This window comes from Xenopus laevis, chromosome 6S (assembly GCF_017654675.1).
Source record: "Xenopus laevis strain J_2021 chromosome 6S, Xenopus_laevis_v10.1, whole genome shotgun sequence".
In the NCBI taxonomy this organism is placed as follows: Eukaryota; Metazoa; Chordata; class Amphibia; order Anura; family Pipidae; genus Xenopus; species Xenopus laevis.
Genome location: NC_054382.1, coordinates 137,043,527 through 137,062,221, shown reverse-complemented (window position 1 = coordinate 137,062,221; position 18,695 = coordinate 137,043,527). Strand labels below are relative to the sequence as shown.

At 43.3% G+C, this 18,695-nt stretch overlaps 1 protein-coding gene across 2 annotated transcripts; it reads right to left on the bottom strand.

Annotated features, from left to right (window-relative positions):
- Nucleotides 1–1,443: 1,443 nt before the first annotated feature.
- parp10.S (poly(ADP-ribose) polymerase family member 10 S homeolog) lies at nucleotides 1,444–18,323 on the bottom strand. 2 transcript variants are annotated; one of them, XM_018224052.2, is made up of 12 exons: nucleotides 18,307–18,323; nucleotides 16,642–16,748; nucleotides 16,154–16,383; nucleotides 14,264–14,418; nucleotides 11,540–11,779; nucleotides 9,887–10,123; nucleotides 9,079–9,767; nucleotides 6,186–6,398; nucleotides 5,797–5,905; nucleotides 4,800–5,707; nucleotides 3,980–4,154; nucleotides 1,444–2,930 (listed from the first exon to the last, which is right to left on the bottom strand). In XM_018224052.2, the coding sequence occupies exons 4-12, from the start codon at nucleotides 14,415–14,417 to the stop codon at nucleotides 2,623–2,625; spliced, it is 3,033 nt and encodes a 1,010-aa protein (XP_018079541.1). In that variant the 5' UTR covers nucleotide 14,418; nucleotides 16,154–16,383; nucleotides 16,642–16,748; nucleotides 18,307–18,323; the 3' UTR covers nucleotides 1,444–2,622. The 2 variants fall into 2 exon arrangements, with proteins under 2 accessions (XP_018079541.1, XP_018079542.1); XM_018224053.2 differs by lacking the exons at nucleotides 16,154–16,383; nucleotides 18,307–18,323 and having other exon boundaries at nucleotides 16,642–16,853.
- Between the last annotated feature and the right edge of the window lie 372 nt (nucleotides 18,324–18,695).

Below are 18,695 nucleotides of genomic sequence, written 5' to 3'. Positions count from 1 at the left end.
CAGTGAGTTACCCCTGTACCCCAAGTACCACCCCCACCCTGTAGGCACCGCCCCCTCCAGCCAGGAGACGACTTTACTGCCCAGAATTCATTAACCCCCCCTTCACCTCTGCCCAACAAATCCTACGTTTTCTTATAAATGAAGATTCGCCCGACTGTTAAAGGCACACGGTGGCCTCTCTTTTACTCCCCAACTTCTCTCCCTCGGCTTCTTCTCCTGCTACGTCAGGGGCCCAATACAAATCCCCCTCTGTTTCCCCCCAGTGAGAAGCAGTTAGGAAAGAGAAAAGACTCTTCCAGCTGACAGGAGGGAACCAATGAGATTAGAGGAGGGAAAGGGGTGTTACAGGGAGAGCTGGGAAGTGAATCAGTGGTACAGGCTGATACATTAGATAGATACAAGGAAGGGTCGGATGCTTTATTCACCAGTAGCTCCTCCCAGCAGACAGGAGGGAGCCAATGAGATTAGAGGAGGGAAAGGGGTGTTACAGGGAGAGCTGGGAAGTGAATCAGGGGTACAGGCTGATACATTAGATAGATACAAGGAAGGGTCGGATGCTTTATTCACCAGTAGCTCCTCCCAGCAGACAGGAGGGAGACAATGAGATTAGAGGAGGGAAAGGGGTGTTACAGGGAGAGCTGGGAAGTGAATCAGTGGTACAGGCTGATACATTAGATAGGTATAAGGAAGGGTCGGATGCTTTATTCACCAGTAGCTCCTCCCAGCAGACAGGAGGGAGCCAATGAGATTAGAGGAGGGAAAGGGGTGTTACAGGGAGAGCTGGGAAGTGAATCAGGGGTACAGGCTGATACATTAGATAGGTACAAGGAAGGGTCGGATGCTTTATTCACCAGTAGCTCCTCCAAGCAGACAGGAGGGAGCCAATGAGATTAGAGGAGGGAAAGGGGTGTTACAGGGAGAGCTGGGAAGTGAATCAGGGGTACAGGCTGATACATTAGATAGGTACAAGGAAGGGTCGGATGCTTTATTCACCAGTAGCTCCTCCCAGCAGACAGGAGGGAGCCAATGAGATTAGAGGAGGTTCTGATTGGGGTAAGGACAGGGCCCCCCAATGTGTGTCGCTCCATCCCATGAGCCTCTGTTTGGCTCCTCCCAGTAATACATTGCTAATGAGCCAGTGTGATATTAGTGAAGGGACACGTGGGAATTAATAGAGAGGCCGGTGGTTATTAAGTGTAAAACACTATGTGACAGTTTAGCCTTTGTACATTGCGCACTGCGTGGGGCATTATAAACATGGCCGCCATCAGGGGGGTCAGTGGCCGGTACATTTCCAGGTTACAGCTGTGCTGCACTTCCCAAGATTAGCCCCTCCCCCTTCAGTTTATGCGACGTTGACCCCAAAGTGTCGGGGGAAAAGACTCCGCCATCTCTGAGAAAGAAGATCAGTCACAAATGAAACGTAAGTTCCTCTCAACACCAATTTATTTTTCATTAGACCCCTGACCACCACATTTAAAAAAAATCTTCTATGGGCCCCCCAACGTTTTTTTTTAACTTGTAGGGGGTCCCTGACCACCAGTGGGTTTTTAGCGTTCAACACCCCTGTCTGTGTGGCTCTTTTACTGAGGGGGTCTTAGTGGGGAAGGGCCAGACCCAGGGGGCCCAGAACATTTTGTCAGACGGGGCCTTGTGATTTCTGATGACACCCCCAGATTCTAAATGAGCCCTTTGATTTGCAACCGAGACCTTCCCACTCCTTCTCCCAGAGAACAACTGTCAGTTTTATCACTTGTAAGTTTTTCTAAAGCCAAATCCACAGACAATGTGAATTTGTTATACCATGTGACTTTGTGCAGTTTAATGCTCATCCCCCCTTTCCTGAGGCCTGTCCCAATAAGATCCCCCCATGCAATATGCTATATACTGTATATATATACTGTATATATATAATACACACAGGCCATAAATAGCTTGTAAATGATATCCTTATAAACTGTCAGTTCTGATGTCATCAGTTATAAACGTTTAACGACCTGTATATCTGTATATGATCATGGACTTATAATATCCTTATATATTACAATAGGAGGTACTTGATTCACTATATATATATTGGGCCAACACATTTCTGCTGCACTTTGCAGACATTCTACGTCGTTCCCATCACAGTAACTGTCAGATTTATTAGGAGCCAGTCAACCGGTATTTATTTCGGGGTGTGGGAGGAAACTGGGGTGCCCCGAGAAACCCACACAGACATGGGGAGAACATATAAACACCCTGTACATAGAGCCCTGGCTGGAATTGAACTCAGGACCCCACCCCCACAAGACAGAAGTTCTATCCTGCCCTAAATCTGCATTTCTTATAGGGAAGCAAAAGTCTTGATTTATTTGACTAATTCACAATTAATGAGAGAGAGAGAAATAGAAAGAAAGGAAAGTTTCACTGCAATGAAAGACCCAGGAGATCTGAATATCTTGTCCATCAGTTCTGGCCTGGGGAGCCCAGCGGATCCAATATCAGTCCTTTGTCTCACAGAAATATTCAGGGCAACAGAGGGACCCAGTTGCTGGTACTGACCCACTGGCTCATTGTTACATGTTCCCTATCTATATCAATGGCCAAACTGTCACTTTCACTGGCTCATCCCCAGCTCTAAGCTTTACTCCCTTTGCAGCAGGTGATAAGGTACTGGGGATAGGCCTGGGTGTCATTGAATATGACAAATATTGTCGGATTCTGGAGACTGTCTGCCAGGCTGTCGTAGCGTCTGGGGGCATCTCCTGGGGTCTCTGCTAGAGGTGGAGGCGCCCGCATCTCTCTCTTCCCCAGGGCAAATTCCCCCGTAAGGACCTGGGCCACAAGCACATACTTCTTGCCCTCAGTGGAGGGGGGGGAATAAGTATCTCGTGTCGAGAGCACAGACTGCACAGCAAAATACACTCCTTGGCCATACAGAGCAGCTGGGGAGAGAAAACAATAAGAACATGAACAGGGGCAGGAGCTGGAAATACACGAGTTTGTTGGAAAGGAAGAGAAAAGGAGATTTCATCTAAGAGCTTGATGACCAAGAGAACTGGGAGAGAAGAGTCAATTGAAAGATGAACTGGTTCTAGAAGAAGAAGAGACAGAAGGGCACTGAAAGGTGATTGAAAAGCCAGAAGTAAATGGGAGGAGGAGTAGAAGGATTGAGTAGGAAATAAGAAGAATATACAGATGAATAGTAGTATCAGAAGAAGGAGATTGGAGCTACAGAGAGAAGTGAATGAAAGACAGAAGAAGTGAATAAAGTGATGGATCTGAGGGAGGATGAGGGAGTTATCAGTGGGATAGAAGAGAACGGAGAGTTGACTTGAAGGACAAAAGTAAATGGGTAAAAAGACAGAAGATGAAGTTTGTGGTAAAGCGGTGAGAGGTGCAGATAACTGGAGTGAATAGAAACTAAAGGGGAGGTTAAACTGGAGGACAGAAGAGAAATGAACAGGAAGGCTGGATGGAGACTGAAGGAGAAGGGAACAGACAACCCAAGAAAAGTCTCTTGAGGGACACAACAGAACACGAGGAGAAGAACAGAGTGGACCAGGAAAGAAGACAGATTCAAGGCTGAATGGACAGAAATGGATACTTTGTGGCAGAGAATGATGATGCCAGTTTATGCAAATTACTGCCCAGCGAGGTGCCATGTTGTATTAGAGAGAGAAAGAGAGAACATTTGGAACTTGCTGGGTAAAAGGTTGTTCAGGTCTATAATGGAAACAAATTGTGACTGTATTATTGTGACTGAAGATATCTGGGTCCCTAAATAATGAAGGTACCAGGTGTATGCAAGTGTGGGCAATATAGTCCAAAGGGCATTCCAATTGTGCCCAAATACTGTAAATGTTTGTCCAGTTATTCATGAACCAATGGACTCCCCCCCTAAAGTGCCACCTCAAGTGCCCACCCCCAACCTCCTAACAATGGGACAGTCCCTAAGTGCTTCTCATGTGAAACATCGAGTTCTTCCTCTCACCGTTCTTGCCGCAGAAGCTTCGGTTAAATCCATTGTGGCAGATCTCTCTGGCGCTGGCCTCGGTGGTTCCATGATACAGTGTGCGCTCTATAAGCCCCCCGGGGCCGGGGGCCAACATGCTCTGTTTTTTTAGCTCATATTGATTGTGAAGTAGAACATTCTGCACTCTCTGTACCTGCACAAACCAAGAAAAATGGTGGGAAATACGAGAAATGTGTCCTGAGATTCATTTTATATGGGGGCGGGTAGTACCAACATTCTGACAGCTTATTAGCCCTCCAACAGCCCCCCCCCCAAACATTTTATTGCTGAAAATTGGCCGGAGCAGGAGAAGGTTGAGGTTGGCATCAGTCCATTGTTTGTGCCTGGGCCTCTATTATGATCAGATGTTGGAGTAGCCTCTAAAGGATTTGCTTCTATTGTTCTTCTTGTTGAGAGAGACATTGGCACGTACACTGTATGGGGCAGGGACATTCTACTCAACATCACACGGATTCTCAACAAGACACTGAAGCTCCTTTATTAATTAATTGCCATTCTCATTCTCCTGCAGATGGAAACTACATCTCAGCTAGGTTGCTGTCCTTTACTGTTTTGGCCACATTTGCCTCTTTTTCTCTTAAATTAGATCCCAAGATGTCTAATACAGTGACACCCCAATTTTAATAGCCCATCTTAAGTTTTTTCTACATTTTACACCATTGTTGTAGTCCAACCATACTGCATTTCCCTGATTTTACATCATTTTTCTGTTTCACTGTATTTTCTTCTGTATCCCATTTTATTCAAGGATTCCATGGGTACATATCTGTGTACTTACCTGAAGGACACGGACAGATGGCCGGAGTTCCTCGAGTGAGCTGTAGAATTGGTGGGTGACATGGGCAAACTCCTCTGATGTTTCTGTCAAAGTCAAAAGCTTGACTCCTTTCCTTATATCTAGATCCATTGGCTGTCGGGGACTGCTCTCGCCCTTTAAGGCCTTCAGTATCTGGATTAGTTCTTGCCGACAACTGTTGATGAACTGACTGAATCCTTCTATGTGGCCCTGTCCCTGGCGCATACTGATCTTCACACCATGCTTCCTCTGCAAAGCTGAGATGATATCTCCTTGCTGGACATCCAGCTCTTGTGTTTCCTCCAGTAACTCACGACATAGTTCTCCTGCTATAGCCTTCCTCAAGGCAGCACAAGCCACCACTAGATTTGTCTCATCCCCAGTCAATACTCGAAGTCTGGCAGTGGATAGTGCTTTCTCCACTTCTTCCATGGGGACAAACTCCTCTTTTGCCTCATCGCTACTTGCTGTCATATCATGTTGATATCCCCATTGATCCTTCAGGGACATCTCAAGTGCCATTTGCAGATTTTCCTCTGTCTCCTCCATGGTCTGTTGTTTCAAAGACATCGCCAAAGCTTCTTGCAGCTCCTTGTCTTCACATTCACTGGTACTTTGAGTGTCCATTGATCTCTGTATTGCTAGTAGAAGCTGAGCCTCCTCATCCAGGTGTCTATCCTGATACTCATCCCGAGATATCTTGTATATCTGCTCCAGTTCATCATCTTCATCTTCAGGAAACTCAGCTTCTGGCCTTGGTGGAGGTCTGTCAGTGTATAGATCCTGCTCCATATCCTCTGTGCCTGGACTGATGGTGTTGCCTGACTCTTTCGATCTGTCCTTCACAATTTCCAAATCAGTTATCAAGGAGGCAAAGCGCTTGATGTCCTCTAGGGGAAAAAGATTAGTGATATGGTGCACACAACATGACGTGTCAGGTATCACACTAGTACTTTTATACTCCAAAGTCATCACTCACCCATGTTTTCGGGAAGCTCATTTGCTGGTTCTGGGGGCTCCTCGGAGGACAAATCTTGAACAGACGGCACAAGAACGGCATCATTAACCAGCCTCCAAGGATCCACATACTGGAAATCAGAAGGGAATCACAGAGTAGGGTTGGGGTCAGTAAGACAGGGTAAGGGATTGAATGAGGGGAAAGTGAGGAACAGAGCAGAAATCACTGGGAACAAAACATTTTAGGGGCAGAAGTGATTGGGAATGGAATGTTTTGGGAGCAGTAGAATTTCTGCCACTAGGTGGTAACTTTAAGAGCAGAATTTCTATTTCCTTTAAGCTGGCATTTGGCTACAGACACTGAGAGTGGCAGAACTTATAGACATTTCCAATTATTTCTGCCATAATTACCTCCAACTCCAGGGCTTTCCAGCTCAGCAGCGACGTGTCAATAATGCAATGATACAGTTTTTCTGTCTCTTGGAGGAGCCGCTGCCCTTCATCTCCCAGAAGGAAACGGGTCACCCCCGGGTATTCTAGGGTGACAGAGCGATATGATAGAGAAGACACAATGTGCTGCAGCAGCTCAACAGCCGTCTGGCAAGAAAAGGGGTCTCCAGAAACCTAAGGGACCAGAAGCAGCCACGGGTTAAAAATGGGGCTCTTTATACTGTACTGTTTCTGGACTGATATTGCTCATACTGTTCCGTCTCTATACTGAGCCCATATCCTCGTTCCCTCCTCTATGTCTTCCACAATCTCATTTCTATATAATATATCACACGGGCAGAGCAAAACTGAACTATGGTGAATATGAAAAGCTACTATAAACTTTCTAAATATAATCAGTTAAAAATGTTGACTATGCCTTCTTCAGCCCACCCCTGTGACCCAGAGCCATTGGATCAGCCAATGTTCAGGAACACTGATTAGGTTTTGGTGCCTAATAGATAATTGTGCTTTAGAATCAGCCTGGTGTGGCAGTTGCCTCAGAACTACCTGTCAGTCCAATCAGTGTTTGAGGAAAGAATGAAGAGAGACAGGTATTGAGAGGGAAGAGTCACTTCATTATTTCAGGTACAGAATTCTTTATTGATCATATTTCCAGAGTTTCTTGTTTCAGCGAGATGAAAATATAAAAAAAGAATAATTTTCACAATATTTCCCCTTGAAGCAATGTTGCCACTTGTACATATAACCCAATAAATAGTGTCTGGAGGGTGAGAGGTGCAGTTTGTGCAGCACAAGATGTAGCACAGACCCCTTATTGGACAGACTTGCTGAAAGAACATAAAGGCAGTGTCCTATTGGCTTGTAAGTGGTTAATGGTTGTGCATGTGACTGTTCATTGCATCAGTGCAATTCTATAGGCGCATTTATATACAACTGTATTTGTACCATAAGTTCAGCATCCGCATTCCAAGAATTACATTGTACACTTGGGCCGAATGCAAAGAAACTGAGAATGTTTCACTGAAATACTGCGGTGAAATAGAAACTCACTTGTGGACACAATTATAGACACAACATGATGGAATGAAGGAGCTGATGTGATTAGATGTGATTCAGTACATGAAATAACCACCCGAATGCATGGGGAGGGAATGGAACTGTAATAACCCTAATTATTATAACCCTAATCATTATAACTCTAATCATTATAACCCTGATCATTATAATCCTGATCATTATAACCCTGATCATTATAACCCTGATCATTATAATCCTGATCATTATAATCCTAATCATTATAATCCTGATCATTATAATCCTAATCATTATAATCCTGATCATTATAATCCTAATCATTATAATCCTGATCATTATAACCCTAATCATTATAATCCTAATCATATAACTGTAATCTGAATAGCCTTTACCCTTATAACCCTTATAACCCTAATCATTATAACTCTAATCATTATAATCCTGATCATTATAATCCTGATCATTATAACCCTGATCATTATAATCCTGATCATTATAATCCTAATCATTATAACCCTAATCATTATAATCCTGATCATTATAATCCTAATCATTATAATCCTAATCATATAACTGTAATCTGAATAGCCTTTACCCTTATAACCCTTATAACCCTAATCATTATAACCCTAATCATTATAATCATTATAACCCTAATCATTATAACCCTAATCATTATAATCCTAATCATTATAATCCTGATCATTATAATCCTAATCATTATAATCCTGATCATTATAACCCTAATCATTATAATCATTATAACCCTAATCATTATAACCCTAATCATTATAATCCTAATCATTATAATCCTGATCATTATAATCCTAATCATTATAATCCTGATCATTATAACCCTAATCATTATAATCCTAATCATATAACTGTAATCTGAATAGCCTTTACCCTTATAACCCTTATAACCCTAATCATTATAACCCTGATCATTATAATCCTGATCATTATAATCCTGATCATTATAATCCTGATCATTATAACCCTGATCATTATAATCATTATAACCCTAATCATTATAATCCTAATCATTATAATCCTGATCATTATAACCCTAATCATTATAATCCTGATCATTATAATCCTGATCATTATAATCCTGATCATTATAATCCTAATCATTATAACCCTAATCATTATAATCATTATAACCCTAATCATTATAATCCTAATCATTATAATCCTGATCATTATAATCCTAATCATTATAACCCTAATCATTATAATCATTATAACCCTAATCATTATAATCCTGATCATTATAATCCTAATCATTATAATCCTGATCATTATAATCCTAATCATTATAACCCTAATCATTATAATCATTATAACCCTAATCATTATAATCCTAATCATTATAATCCTGATCATTATAATCCTGATCATTATAACCCTGATCATTATAATCCTGATCATTATAACCCTGATCATTATAATCCTAATCATATAACTGTAATCTGAATAGCCTTTACCCTTATAACCCTAACCCTTATAACCCTAATGACCCCATTCCTAAAAACCCTATCCCAAATAACCCTAACCTGAAAAACCATAAACCAAATTACCCTGTCCCTAATAATCTAATAATGACGCTAATGCTAATAATCCTAACCCTACTGACCTCAACCCAAAGAACCCTAATAATCGTAAGTGTGATAACCATATTGAACCCTAACAACTCTAAAACAAATACCCCCAATTGTTGTCATGTAAACTCTTGTTGAAACCAAGTTTGGAATGGGATCAGAGCAGAGACATTATTTGGGGTAAATGAGGAATGATGTAGAGTAGGACTCACCTTAAATCCAGTGGTGTCTTCTCCCTCCAGTGGTTGGATGGTGACCTGGTCCATCCCTGCCAGGAGATCATGATGATATTCTTGTAAGAAGCGAAGCTCTGAGATCTGCATTGTGACCAGTTCCTCCTGCACCGCTCTCATTCCCACACTGCCTGCTATGCCTTGGGCATCAACTTTCTCATCTGAGGGTTGTGCCAAAGCAGGATCCAGAAGCTTGTTACCTGATCTTTGAGAGACTAACTGGCCTATTGACTCCACAGCTATGCTGAGTTGCCCGTCCACTTGTTCTGCCAAGTTCTGATCATTGTGTTTTTCTGCAACAGCACAAAACTGCACAGAATCCTGATTCTCAATGTGCTGCACGGCCAGTAGGCTCTTCTCCTTGTTCTGCAGTAGGCTCTGCTCCATGTTGTGCAGTAGGCTTTCCTCATTGTTGTGCAGTAGGCTTTGCTCTCTAGGCTCATTGCTCTGCCCTTTGCTCTTCATCCTACTCTCATCTATATTGGCTGTTGGGGTCTGATCCACACTCATGTCCTCTGCACAATCTGATGTACCATCTGTCTCTTTCTGCTGTTTCCCAGTATCTGGGTCCGGTGCCCAGGGCATGCCCAACACAGCTGGGTAGTAAGGAGAAGTGAGTAGCCGGCAGCCTTCCAGGGCATGTTCTCTTCTAACAACATTTCCAACAACTAGAAATAGAGAAAAATGAGCTAAACATGGTGCTGATGAGCCCAGAGAAATCTCTGCTTTCCCAACATCCCATAATGAACCGGATCCCACTGACAGGAAGTGAAGTTTCCCCATTTACCCTGATGGTCGATGAATGACACAATGGCGGCCATCTTGTCCGTCAGCATCTGAACTGCACTCACTGCTCCGCCTCCACTGCGCCTCTGGCTCTCGAAGTACATCTCTAATAGGTCAGCTGAGATCTTGGGCCCCACGTTCTGCACCAGGATCTCAGTGGTGGCCCGCACGTGCTCAGTACAGACTGATGCCCCATGTAATGGTCGTGCCACAATGCGTTTGCTCAGGGATTCCATCTCTAAAGGGAAAATAAAGTGCAATTATTTGCTGCCCAAATCACCATACGGAGCAGTAACTGCACCAAAAAGAACCATTTCTGTGGCATCTCTGGGTCACATTCTGCTGCCTACCTGCTTAGTTACACTGCTGTAAATATATATTGGCTGAACACTGTCCCGTATCTCTGCCCCCTGAGGCTTAGGATAGAATTAGGCTAAAAAATATAGAAGTGTCTCCCCCCCACACTTAGTTCTTTTACTGTCCCTTCTCTAGGGTTTAGGCAGCTCCCCAATATAATAAGGCCGGTAATACCCCAATGTAATAAGGTCAGCCCTGTCCCCATGTTTCTCTTCTGATCTCTTGCTTTGGGAATTAGCACTGATTGTAAGAACTAACTGAGGGTCCCCACTTCTAGGAACTGGGGGTCTCACTGTCAGTTTGGGTTGTGAATGTGCTGGGGTGATATTCCTCTAAGCTGGGTGCTGTGGAACACAATTGTTCATGCTGCATTCCTTGCACTTATTTCTCTCTATTCTTTCTTTACAACAACCCTGGGTTACATGGCAGCCAATAGTGTGTGGCAGCACTAATACCTATTTACTCACACAGCCCCTCCCCCTGCTTCAGTGATGTCAGAGGTGGGCGGTATAATAAGAATTGTGGTGTGTAGGGCCAGTGCCACATTGGCAACCTATGTATTATACATGGTAATCCCTAAATTCATGATAATAATTCAATGGTTGGTTCAATTGCAATGGTCTGACACAGGGCCGTTTGTCAGGAAACAAACTGTTCAGGAGATAAACAGTGCAGGACACACAAAGTGCAGGACACAAATAATCCAGGAGACAAATAGTGGAGGAGACAAATAGTTCAGGAGACAAATAGTGGAGGAGACAAATAGTGGAGGAGACAAATAGTTCAGGAGACAAATAGTTCAGGAGACAAATAGTTCAGGAGACAAATAGTTCAGGAGACAAATAGTTCAGGAGACAAATAGTTCAGGAGACAAATAGTGGAGGAGACAAATAGTTCAGGAGACAAATAGTTCAGGATAAAAATAGTGCAGGAGACAAACAGTGCAGGACACTTGGGTTTATTGTAATCACTCTACAGGGTAACCCCCTCTGTTGGAGGAAATGTGCCCGAGACACAGAAATTGATGGATTCCGTGCAATTGGGATAAATACTGGCACCAATATAAAGATTTTATCATCTTCCCCATAAATGTAATATATAGAAACAATATATATATATCTCTTCACTATAGAGGCAGGCAACAGACCCAGGGCTGGATTGATGATAGCTGCCTCATGTGTGTGGGGTTAGTTGATGCGGCTGAATGGAATGGGGTCCTATGGACAAATGATTAGATACAATGGGTTAATGGAATGGGTTAATAGATTGGGTTAATAGAATGGGTCAGCCTTGGTACCTGTATCACTCAGTGGTTCCTGGAAGGTGACAAGTACTTTGGTCTTGTCTGTAGATCGCCAAATGGTAAAATCCTCTCGATTGCTGAGGGTCTCAAGGTAAATCTCCAACAAATCGTTCTCGATCTGAGGGTTCAGATTTGTAAGCGCAAGTTTTCCTGGGTCCCATGGGGGGGGTCTGCGTACCTGGACAGTAATGTCATTAAAGTGGTGCCAAGTTCGGCTCAAGACTTCTTCTGCATCTGGAGGGGAAAGAAAGACTTGATTTAATGTGTGCATTTACCATGTGGAAATAGAATTTCTACTGAAACCAGTGATTGATCAGGTTAGTCATGTCACACTGCTGTTATTCTGTATTTCCAATTGGGATTGGTCAGGTCCATCACTCAGAGAATTTGCTTGTGGGATTGGAAAGCAAAAACAGATTATGTGGCCTCCTCACATAGAATTTCTGAGGTTCCACATTCTGGGGGCACATCCATTGGCCCATCTACTGCACCCAAAAGATTTTGGCTCAACTGTTTGCAAAGCTTCATCTTCAGGGTAAAGTCTTTGTGTACCTTGATGATATTCTTGTAAAAGCTTCTTCGGACAAGGTCTTCTAGTTCATCTCGATACAGTTCTTCCCACCCTTTGAGAATGGGGATGGCTAATCAATTGGCAAAAGTCAGACACCTCCCTTTCCACAAACTGGGTATAGACATCATTTGGGCATTACTGCAGAAAGGGTTGCAAATCTTCAGCCTCCATTTCAACAGTTGTGCCCTCATCCAATCACATCTGCAAGTCCGTCAACAGGTCACTGAAAACGTATTGCTATAATAGTGGGCAAGAATCCATGATAGACTTCTCCACCATGTTTTCCTGGGACAAAAGCATTATTAGGAAGGGATAATCCTCAATATTTCAAATCGCACCATTTTCCAACTGAAATGTTGGTTCAGTTAGAAAGCTCTCCCTTAAGTTCCCTTAGGTCCCTCGAATTGAGAGACTGAACAGAGAGCAGATGGTCAATGAGAGACAGTCTAAGATCATCCAAGGAGAGAGTTGCAGTTTGGAAAATTATATTGGTTGTCGGTGGTCCCTCACTCCAAATGTATCAAGGTTCTGCACAACAGAGTAAGAGTCATCACCTGATGAAGGACATGTCTGTCTGAAACATGTTGTGACTGAAGTAATACACAGAAGCTGATTTGGTTCTCCAGAGTGCAATTTTATTTTTTATCTTGCAGTTTAGAAAAGTCTTCAGGCTTTCCAACCCTTGATAAAAGGGAGATTAGTCCTCACCAAGCGAGACAACAAGACTAGAGAATTGTTGGACATGGCTATAACTATTTTCTCATGGGCAGAGGAGAACCTCTTAGTGAATTATATGCCTGGAACACCTTGGCAGATTACATGAACAGAATCCTTTGGATGAGCAGAGAGTTTCGGAACTGAGCCAGAAGCTCTTCAACGAATTGATTCTGCTCCAATAGGAGTCCTTCTCTATAGATCTGATGGCTTCAAACTGACACAAGAAAATGGAGCCACTCTGTTCTTGGAGAGTAGGTGAAAGGGCAGCAGAGTTGCCTTATTAATGACTTGGAATCTTCCAGTATCAGCCATTTTCCCTCTAATTCCTCTTCTTATGAGAAGTAGAAAGAAAATCAGGGGGACAGAGAGGATGTTGCCGTCATAGTGCACTGGTGGCCAAGGTGGTTTTGGTTTCTTCTTCTCCTTCAAATGTCTATAGATACTCCTTTCAACCTTCTCACATGGGGAGTTTGGTTCATCCAAAAACATTTATGTGGGAGATTGAAAGGAACTTGGAGTTGAAAAGGGATTATCTGAGAATTCCATTAGGACTTTGCTTCTGAAAGAGCTCTTCTAATGTGCTATTTGGGAGAAATGTTCATCTTGAGAAGAATGTCAGAAGAATCTACTATTTCAAGATATTTCAGCAGTCAATGTTGCTGATTTCCTTCAGTCTGGATTCGATTTTGGATTACGTTTCTTCAGACAAGGAAACAATGAGGTGCTTTTTCTCTGAGATTTTCAAGCTTTGAAGAGAATCGATCCAGTTACTGGAGTGAAGGTTTCTCCATGGGATCTTTCTCTGATGCTCATTTCACTTCCTGGATCCCTATTTGATTGGGTCCTTTGTAACTGACCTGCTATAAAATGGCTTTTCATCTGCTATTATGTTGCCTAGAAGAGGTGGAGAAGTTCAAACTTTATTCACATGAGGAAAACAAGGTTGTTCTCAGGACAAATGGCCGTTTTTGCAAGGACATGAAGTAAGGAGGCTTGGATGCAATGAGATCTGAGAGACTTGGAAAGAACAAGAAAATTCAGGAGATCTAATTCCTTGTTGGTTATTCCAGAGGGAACAGGCAAAGACATTCACCTCCAATGATCAGCATTGCCAGATGGATTCAATCTTGGAATCAGCTTCTTCCAGACAGTGCATATTCTACCACAGTGATTGATGGTGGTGGCATCTTGGGTGTTTCATGCTCAAGTTCTGCAGAAGACATCTCCCGGGCGGCAGTTTGGTCATTGCTACATATTTTCATTTGGGCATTCCACTATTAATCATACTACTGTGGGGCTTAGTTACGCCGCTTCATTGCCCACTGCCATGTGGAAGGAAGAGGATGTTCTAACTGATACATGGGGTACTCACTGAGTTTATTGTTACTTGCCCTTTAAAGAAACAAATTACATTAACAACGTCTCCTTACCAGCTAGGCAGTCAAACATGATCAGCGCCTCGGATCCAGTGCGCCTGCAGGACCGGATAGTGCCCCCTCCTGAGCGTCGCTTGTTCTCAAAGTAAAGAATCAGAAAGTCATTGTCCACCGAATCAGTGAGGCCACTTACCTCCACCTCAGCCATCCTGGAACAGAAAGCAATGAGCAGCCGTTAGCAGTTCCTCCAATGCTCTCTAGTGCCCCCCTCAGTCGCCATCAGTCCAGCAAAGCCACCTACCTCTACTCATATCACTCACACGGGGGCCAGTAAGTACAAGCAAAGTAGGGCCCAAGTGAGAAGAACAAGCACAAAACACAATGTTCCCTGCACTTTGTGTCCTGCATGAAGGAGAAACGACTCATTTACCCACATACACACCATGGATTGTAGAGATCCTTCACTGAGCACCATGGGGCATTACCTGTGCTCCTCCCCTTACTGCTCCTCCTACTGAGTCTACTTACCTCTCTGTCCTAATTCAGACTCCCTGACTCCGCCTACATCACATCTTGTCAACCTCCCAGTGAGGAAATATAATTATGCCCCTCCCACTTTGGCCTCTTTCTTCTCCTCCCTAAAGTGTGCACAATGGTGTGTCCTAAGATCTACCTACCTACCTGCTGTCACCCTGATATATACTCACATAAGATCTACCTACCTACCTTCTGTCACCCTGATATATACTCACATATGAACTACTAACCTACCTGCTGTCACCCTGATATATACTCACATATAAACTACCTACCTACCTGCTGTCACCCTGATATATACTCACATATGATCTACCTACTTACCTGCTGTCACCCTGATATATACTCACATATGAACTACCTACTTACCTGCTGTCACCCTGATATATACTCACATATGAACTACCTACTTACCTGCTGTCACCCTGATATATACTCACATATGAACTACCTACTTACCTGCTGTCACCCTGATATATACTCACATATGAACTACCTACCTGCGGCCACCCTGATATATACTCACATATGAACTACCTACCTACCTGCTGTCACCCTGATATATACTCACATATGAACTACCTACTTACCTGCTGTCACCCTGATATATACTCACATATGAACTACCTACTTACCTGCTGTCACCCTGATATATACTCACATATGAACTACCTACTTACCTGCTGTCACCCTGATATATACTCACATATGAACTACCTACTTACCTGCTGTCACCCTGATATATACTCACATATGAACTACCTACCTGCGGCCACCCTGATATATACTCACATATGAACTACCTACCTACCTGCTGTCACCCTGATATATACTCACATATGAACTACCTACTTACCTGCTATCACCCTGATATATACTCACATATGAACTACCTACTTACCTGCTGTCACCCTGATATATACTCACATATGAACAACCTACCTGCGGCCACCCTGATATATACTCACATATGAACTACCTACTTACCTGCTATCACCCTGATATATACTCACATATGAACTACCTATTTACCTGCTGTCACCCTGATATATACTCACATATGAACTACCTACTTACCTGCTGTCACCCTGATATATACTCACATATGAACTACCTACTTACCTGCTATCACCCTGATATATACTCACATATGAACTACCTACTTACCTGCTGTCACCCTGATATATACTCACATATGAACTACCTACTTACCTGCTGTCACCCTGATATATACTCACATATGAACTACCTACTTACCTGCTATCACCCTGATATATACTCACATATGAACTCCCTACTTACCTGCTATCAGCCTGATATATACTCACATATGAACTACCTACTTACCTGCTGTCACCCTGATATATACTCACATATGAACTACCTACCTATTTATTGTCTCATTACCTTCCTACTTGTATGCAGCTACAATGCACCTGATGCCATTGCACGTGTGTTTGTTGCAAAGCAGACTTGGTTGCAGCAAATAGTGTTGAGATGTGCAGTCATTTCTGCTGTTTATTTGCATCAGTTGCAGGAGTTGCAGCCACTGAGGGCTCAGAAGTTGAGGGAAGTCCCGGTTTTCTCTGGGTCAGTAGCTGCAGCAGCGTCAGATACACAATGTGATGCAGGAAGAGCTGAGCAAAGAAACATTTGGGAAGAACCTTTATTGGTTTTTAGTCACTGTGGGGAGAGGCTCAAGTTGCCCACTGGGCTTGAGTGTCATTACCTACCTACTATACTGATATACCCTGTGTCTTATCTGCCCACCTACCTGCTGTCATACTGACTGGCCCTACACTGCTGTATTGGCCTCTGCCTCCCCTCACACACTGGCATCAGAATTACACGGCCACGGGGCCCTAAAGCTTGAGAGCAGAGTGGGTAACACTTACCTGCCTTGTGCTGGAGCTGATATTCACTGTATGGAGGGAAGATGCTCGGCCTCGGAGTGTAGGAGGGGCACAGGGAGAGAAGCAGGAACAGGAAGGAACTGTCCCGTCTGCAGGAGAAATGAAAATGAAACCCGAGTCACTCTCTCTGATGGGGGAGGGAACAGGGCGAGGTCAGAGAAACTGTCAGCCAACTATAAACAGGCACTGAGTGTATTATACAGGCACAAATACCCCCTAGTGTAAATGATAAGGATATTAGAAGTCACTGAGGGGTTGTTCTGTGACCATATAAAGGCACAAGGCTGCAGGCTGAGTTATACAGGGAACTCTGAGTATCACTCATGTATTATAAGGGATAATGTACCCCCTACTGTAAATGATAAGGATATTAGAAGTCACTGAGGGGTTGTTCTGTGACCATATAAAGACACAAGGCTGCAGGCTGAGTTATACAGGGAACTCTGAGTATCACTCATGTATTATAAGGGATAATGTACCCCCTACTGTAAATGATAAGGATATTAGAAGTCACTGAGGGGTTGTTCTGTGACCATATAAAGGCACAAGGCTGCAGGCTGAGTTATACAGGGAACTCTGGGTATCACTCATGTATTATAAGGGATAATGTACCCCCTACTGTAAATGATAAGGATATTAGAAGTCACTGAGGGGTTGTTCTGTGACCATATAAAGACACAAGGCTGCAGGCTGAGTTATACAGGGAACTCTGAGTATCACTCATGTATTATAAGGGATAATGTACCCCCTACTGTAAATGATAAGGATATTAGAAGTCACTGAGGGGTTGTTCTGTGACCATATAAAGACACAAGGCTGCAGGCTGAGTTATACAGGGAACTCTGAGTATCACTCATGTATTATAAGGGATAATGTACCCCCTACTGTAAATGATAAGGATATTAGAAGTCACTGAGGGGTTGTTCTGTGACCATATAAAGACACAAGGCTGCAGGCTGAGTTATACAGGGGGGAACTCTGAGTATCACTCATGTATTATAAGGGATAATGTACCCCCTACTGTAAATGATAAGGATATTAGAAGTCACTGAGGGGTTGTTCTGTGACCATATAAAGGCACAAGGCTGCAGGCTGAGTTATACAGGGAACTCTGAGTATCACTCATGTATTATAAGGGATAATGTACCCCCTACTGTAAATGATAAGGATATTAGAAGTCACTGAGGGGTTGTTCTGTGACCATATAAAGGCACAAGGCAGAGTTATACAGAATATGATCCATAATGCTTTAATAAAAATGAATGTAAACAAAGGCTACAGGGCCTGATGGCATACACCCCCGGGTTCTAAGAGAGCTTAGTTCAGTTTTAGACCAGCCCCTATTTCTGATTTTCTCAGATTCACTGTCATCTGGTATGGTGCCTATGGATTGGAGAAAAGCTGATGTCATTCCAATATTTAAAAAGGGATTATGATCTCAGCCTGGCAATTATAGGCCAGTAAATCTGACATCTGTGGTGGGCAAATTATTTGAAGGCTTGTTAAGGGATCACATTCAAAATGTTGTCCCAGTGAATCAGGGCCGGGCCGTGCCAACAGGGCGCCCTAGGCACTCGGTCAGATATATTGGCTTTGTGCATGCGCCTAAAGCAGACGCCAGAATAATCTCTCTAATGATTTATTTACCAGTATCTCTTTTCAGCTGACATGAGGTCACCCATTCCGATTAGAAGAAAAGAGGTTCCAGCTAAATATTGGGAAGGGGTTTGTTACAGTGAGAGCTGTGAAGATGTGGAATTGTCTCCCTGAATGAGGGGTACAGGCTGATACATTAGATAGGTACAAGGAAGGGTCGGATGCTTTATTCTCCAGTAGCTCCTCCCAGCAGACAGGAGGGAGCCAATGAGATTAGAGGAGGCAAAGGGGTGTTACAGGGAGAGCTGGGAAGTGAATCAGTGGTACAGGCTGATACATTAGATAGGTACAAGGAAGGGTCGGATGCTTTATTCACCAGTAGCTCCTCCCAGCAGACAGGAGGGAGCCAATGAGATGAGAGGGGTGTGTCTGTACTTAGT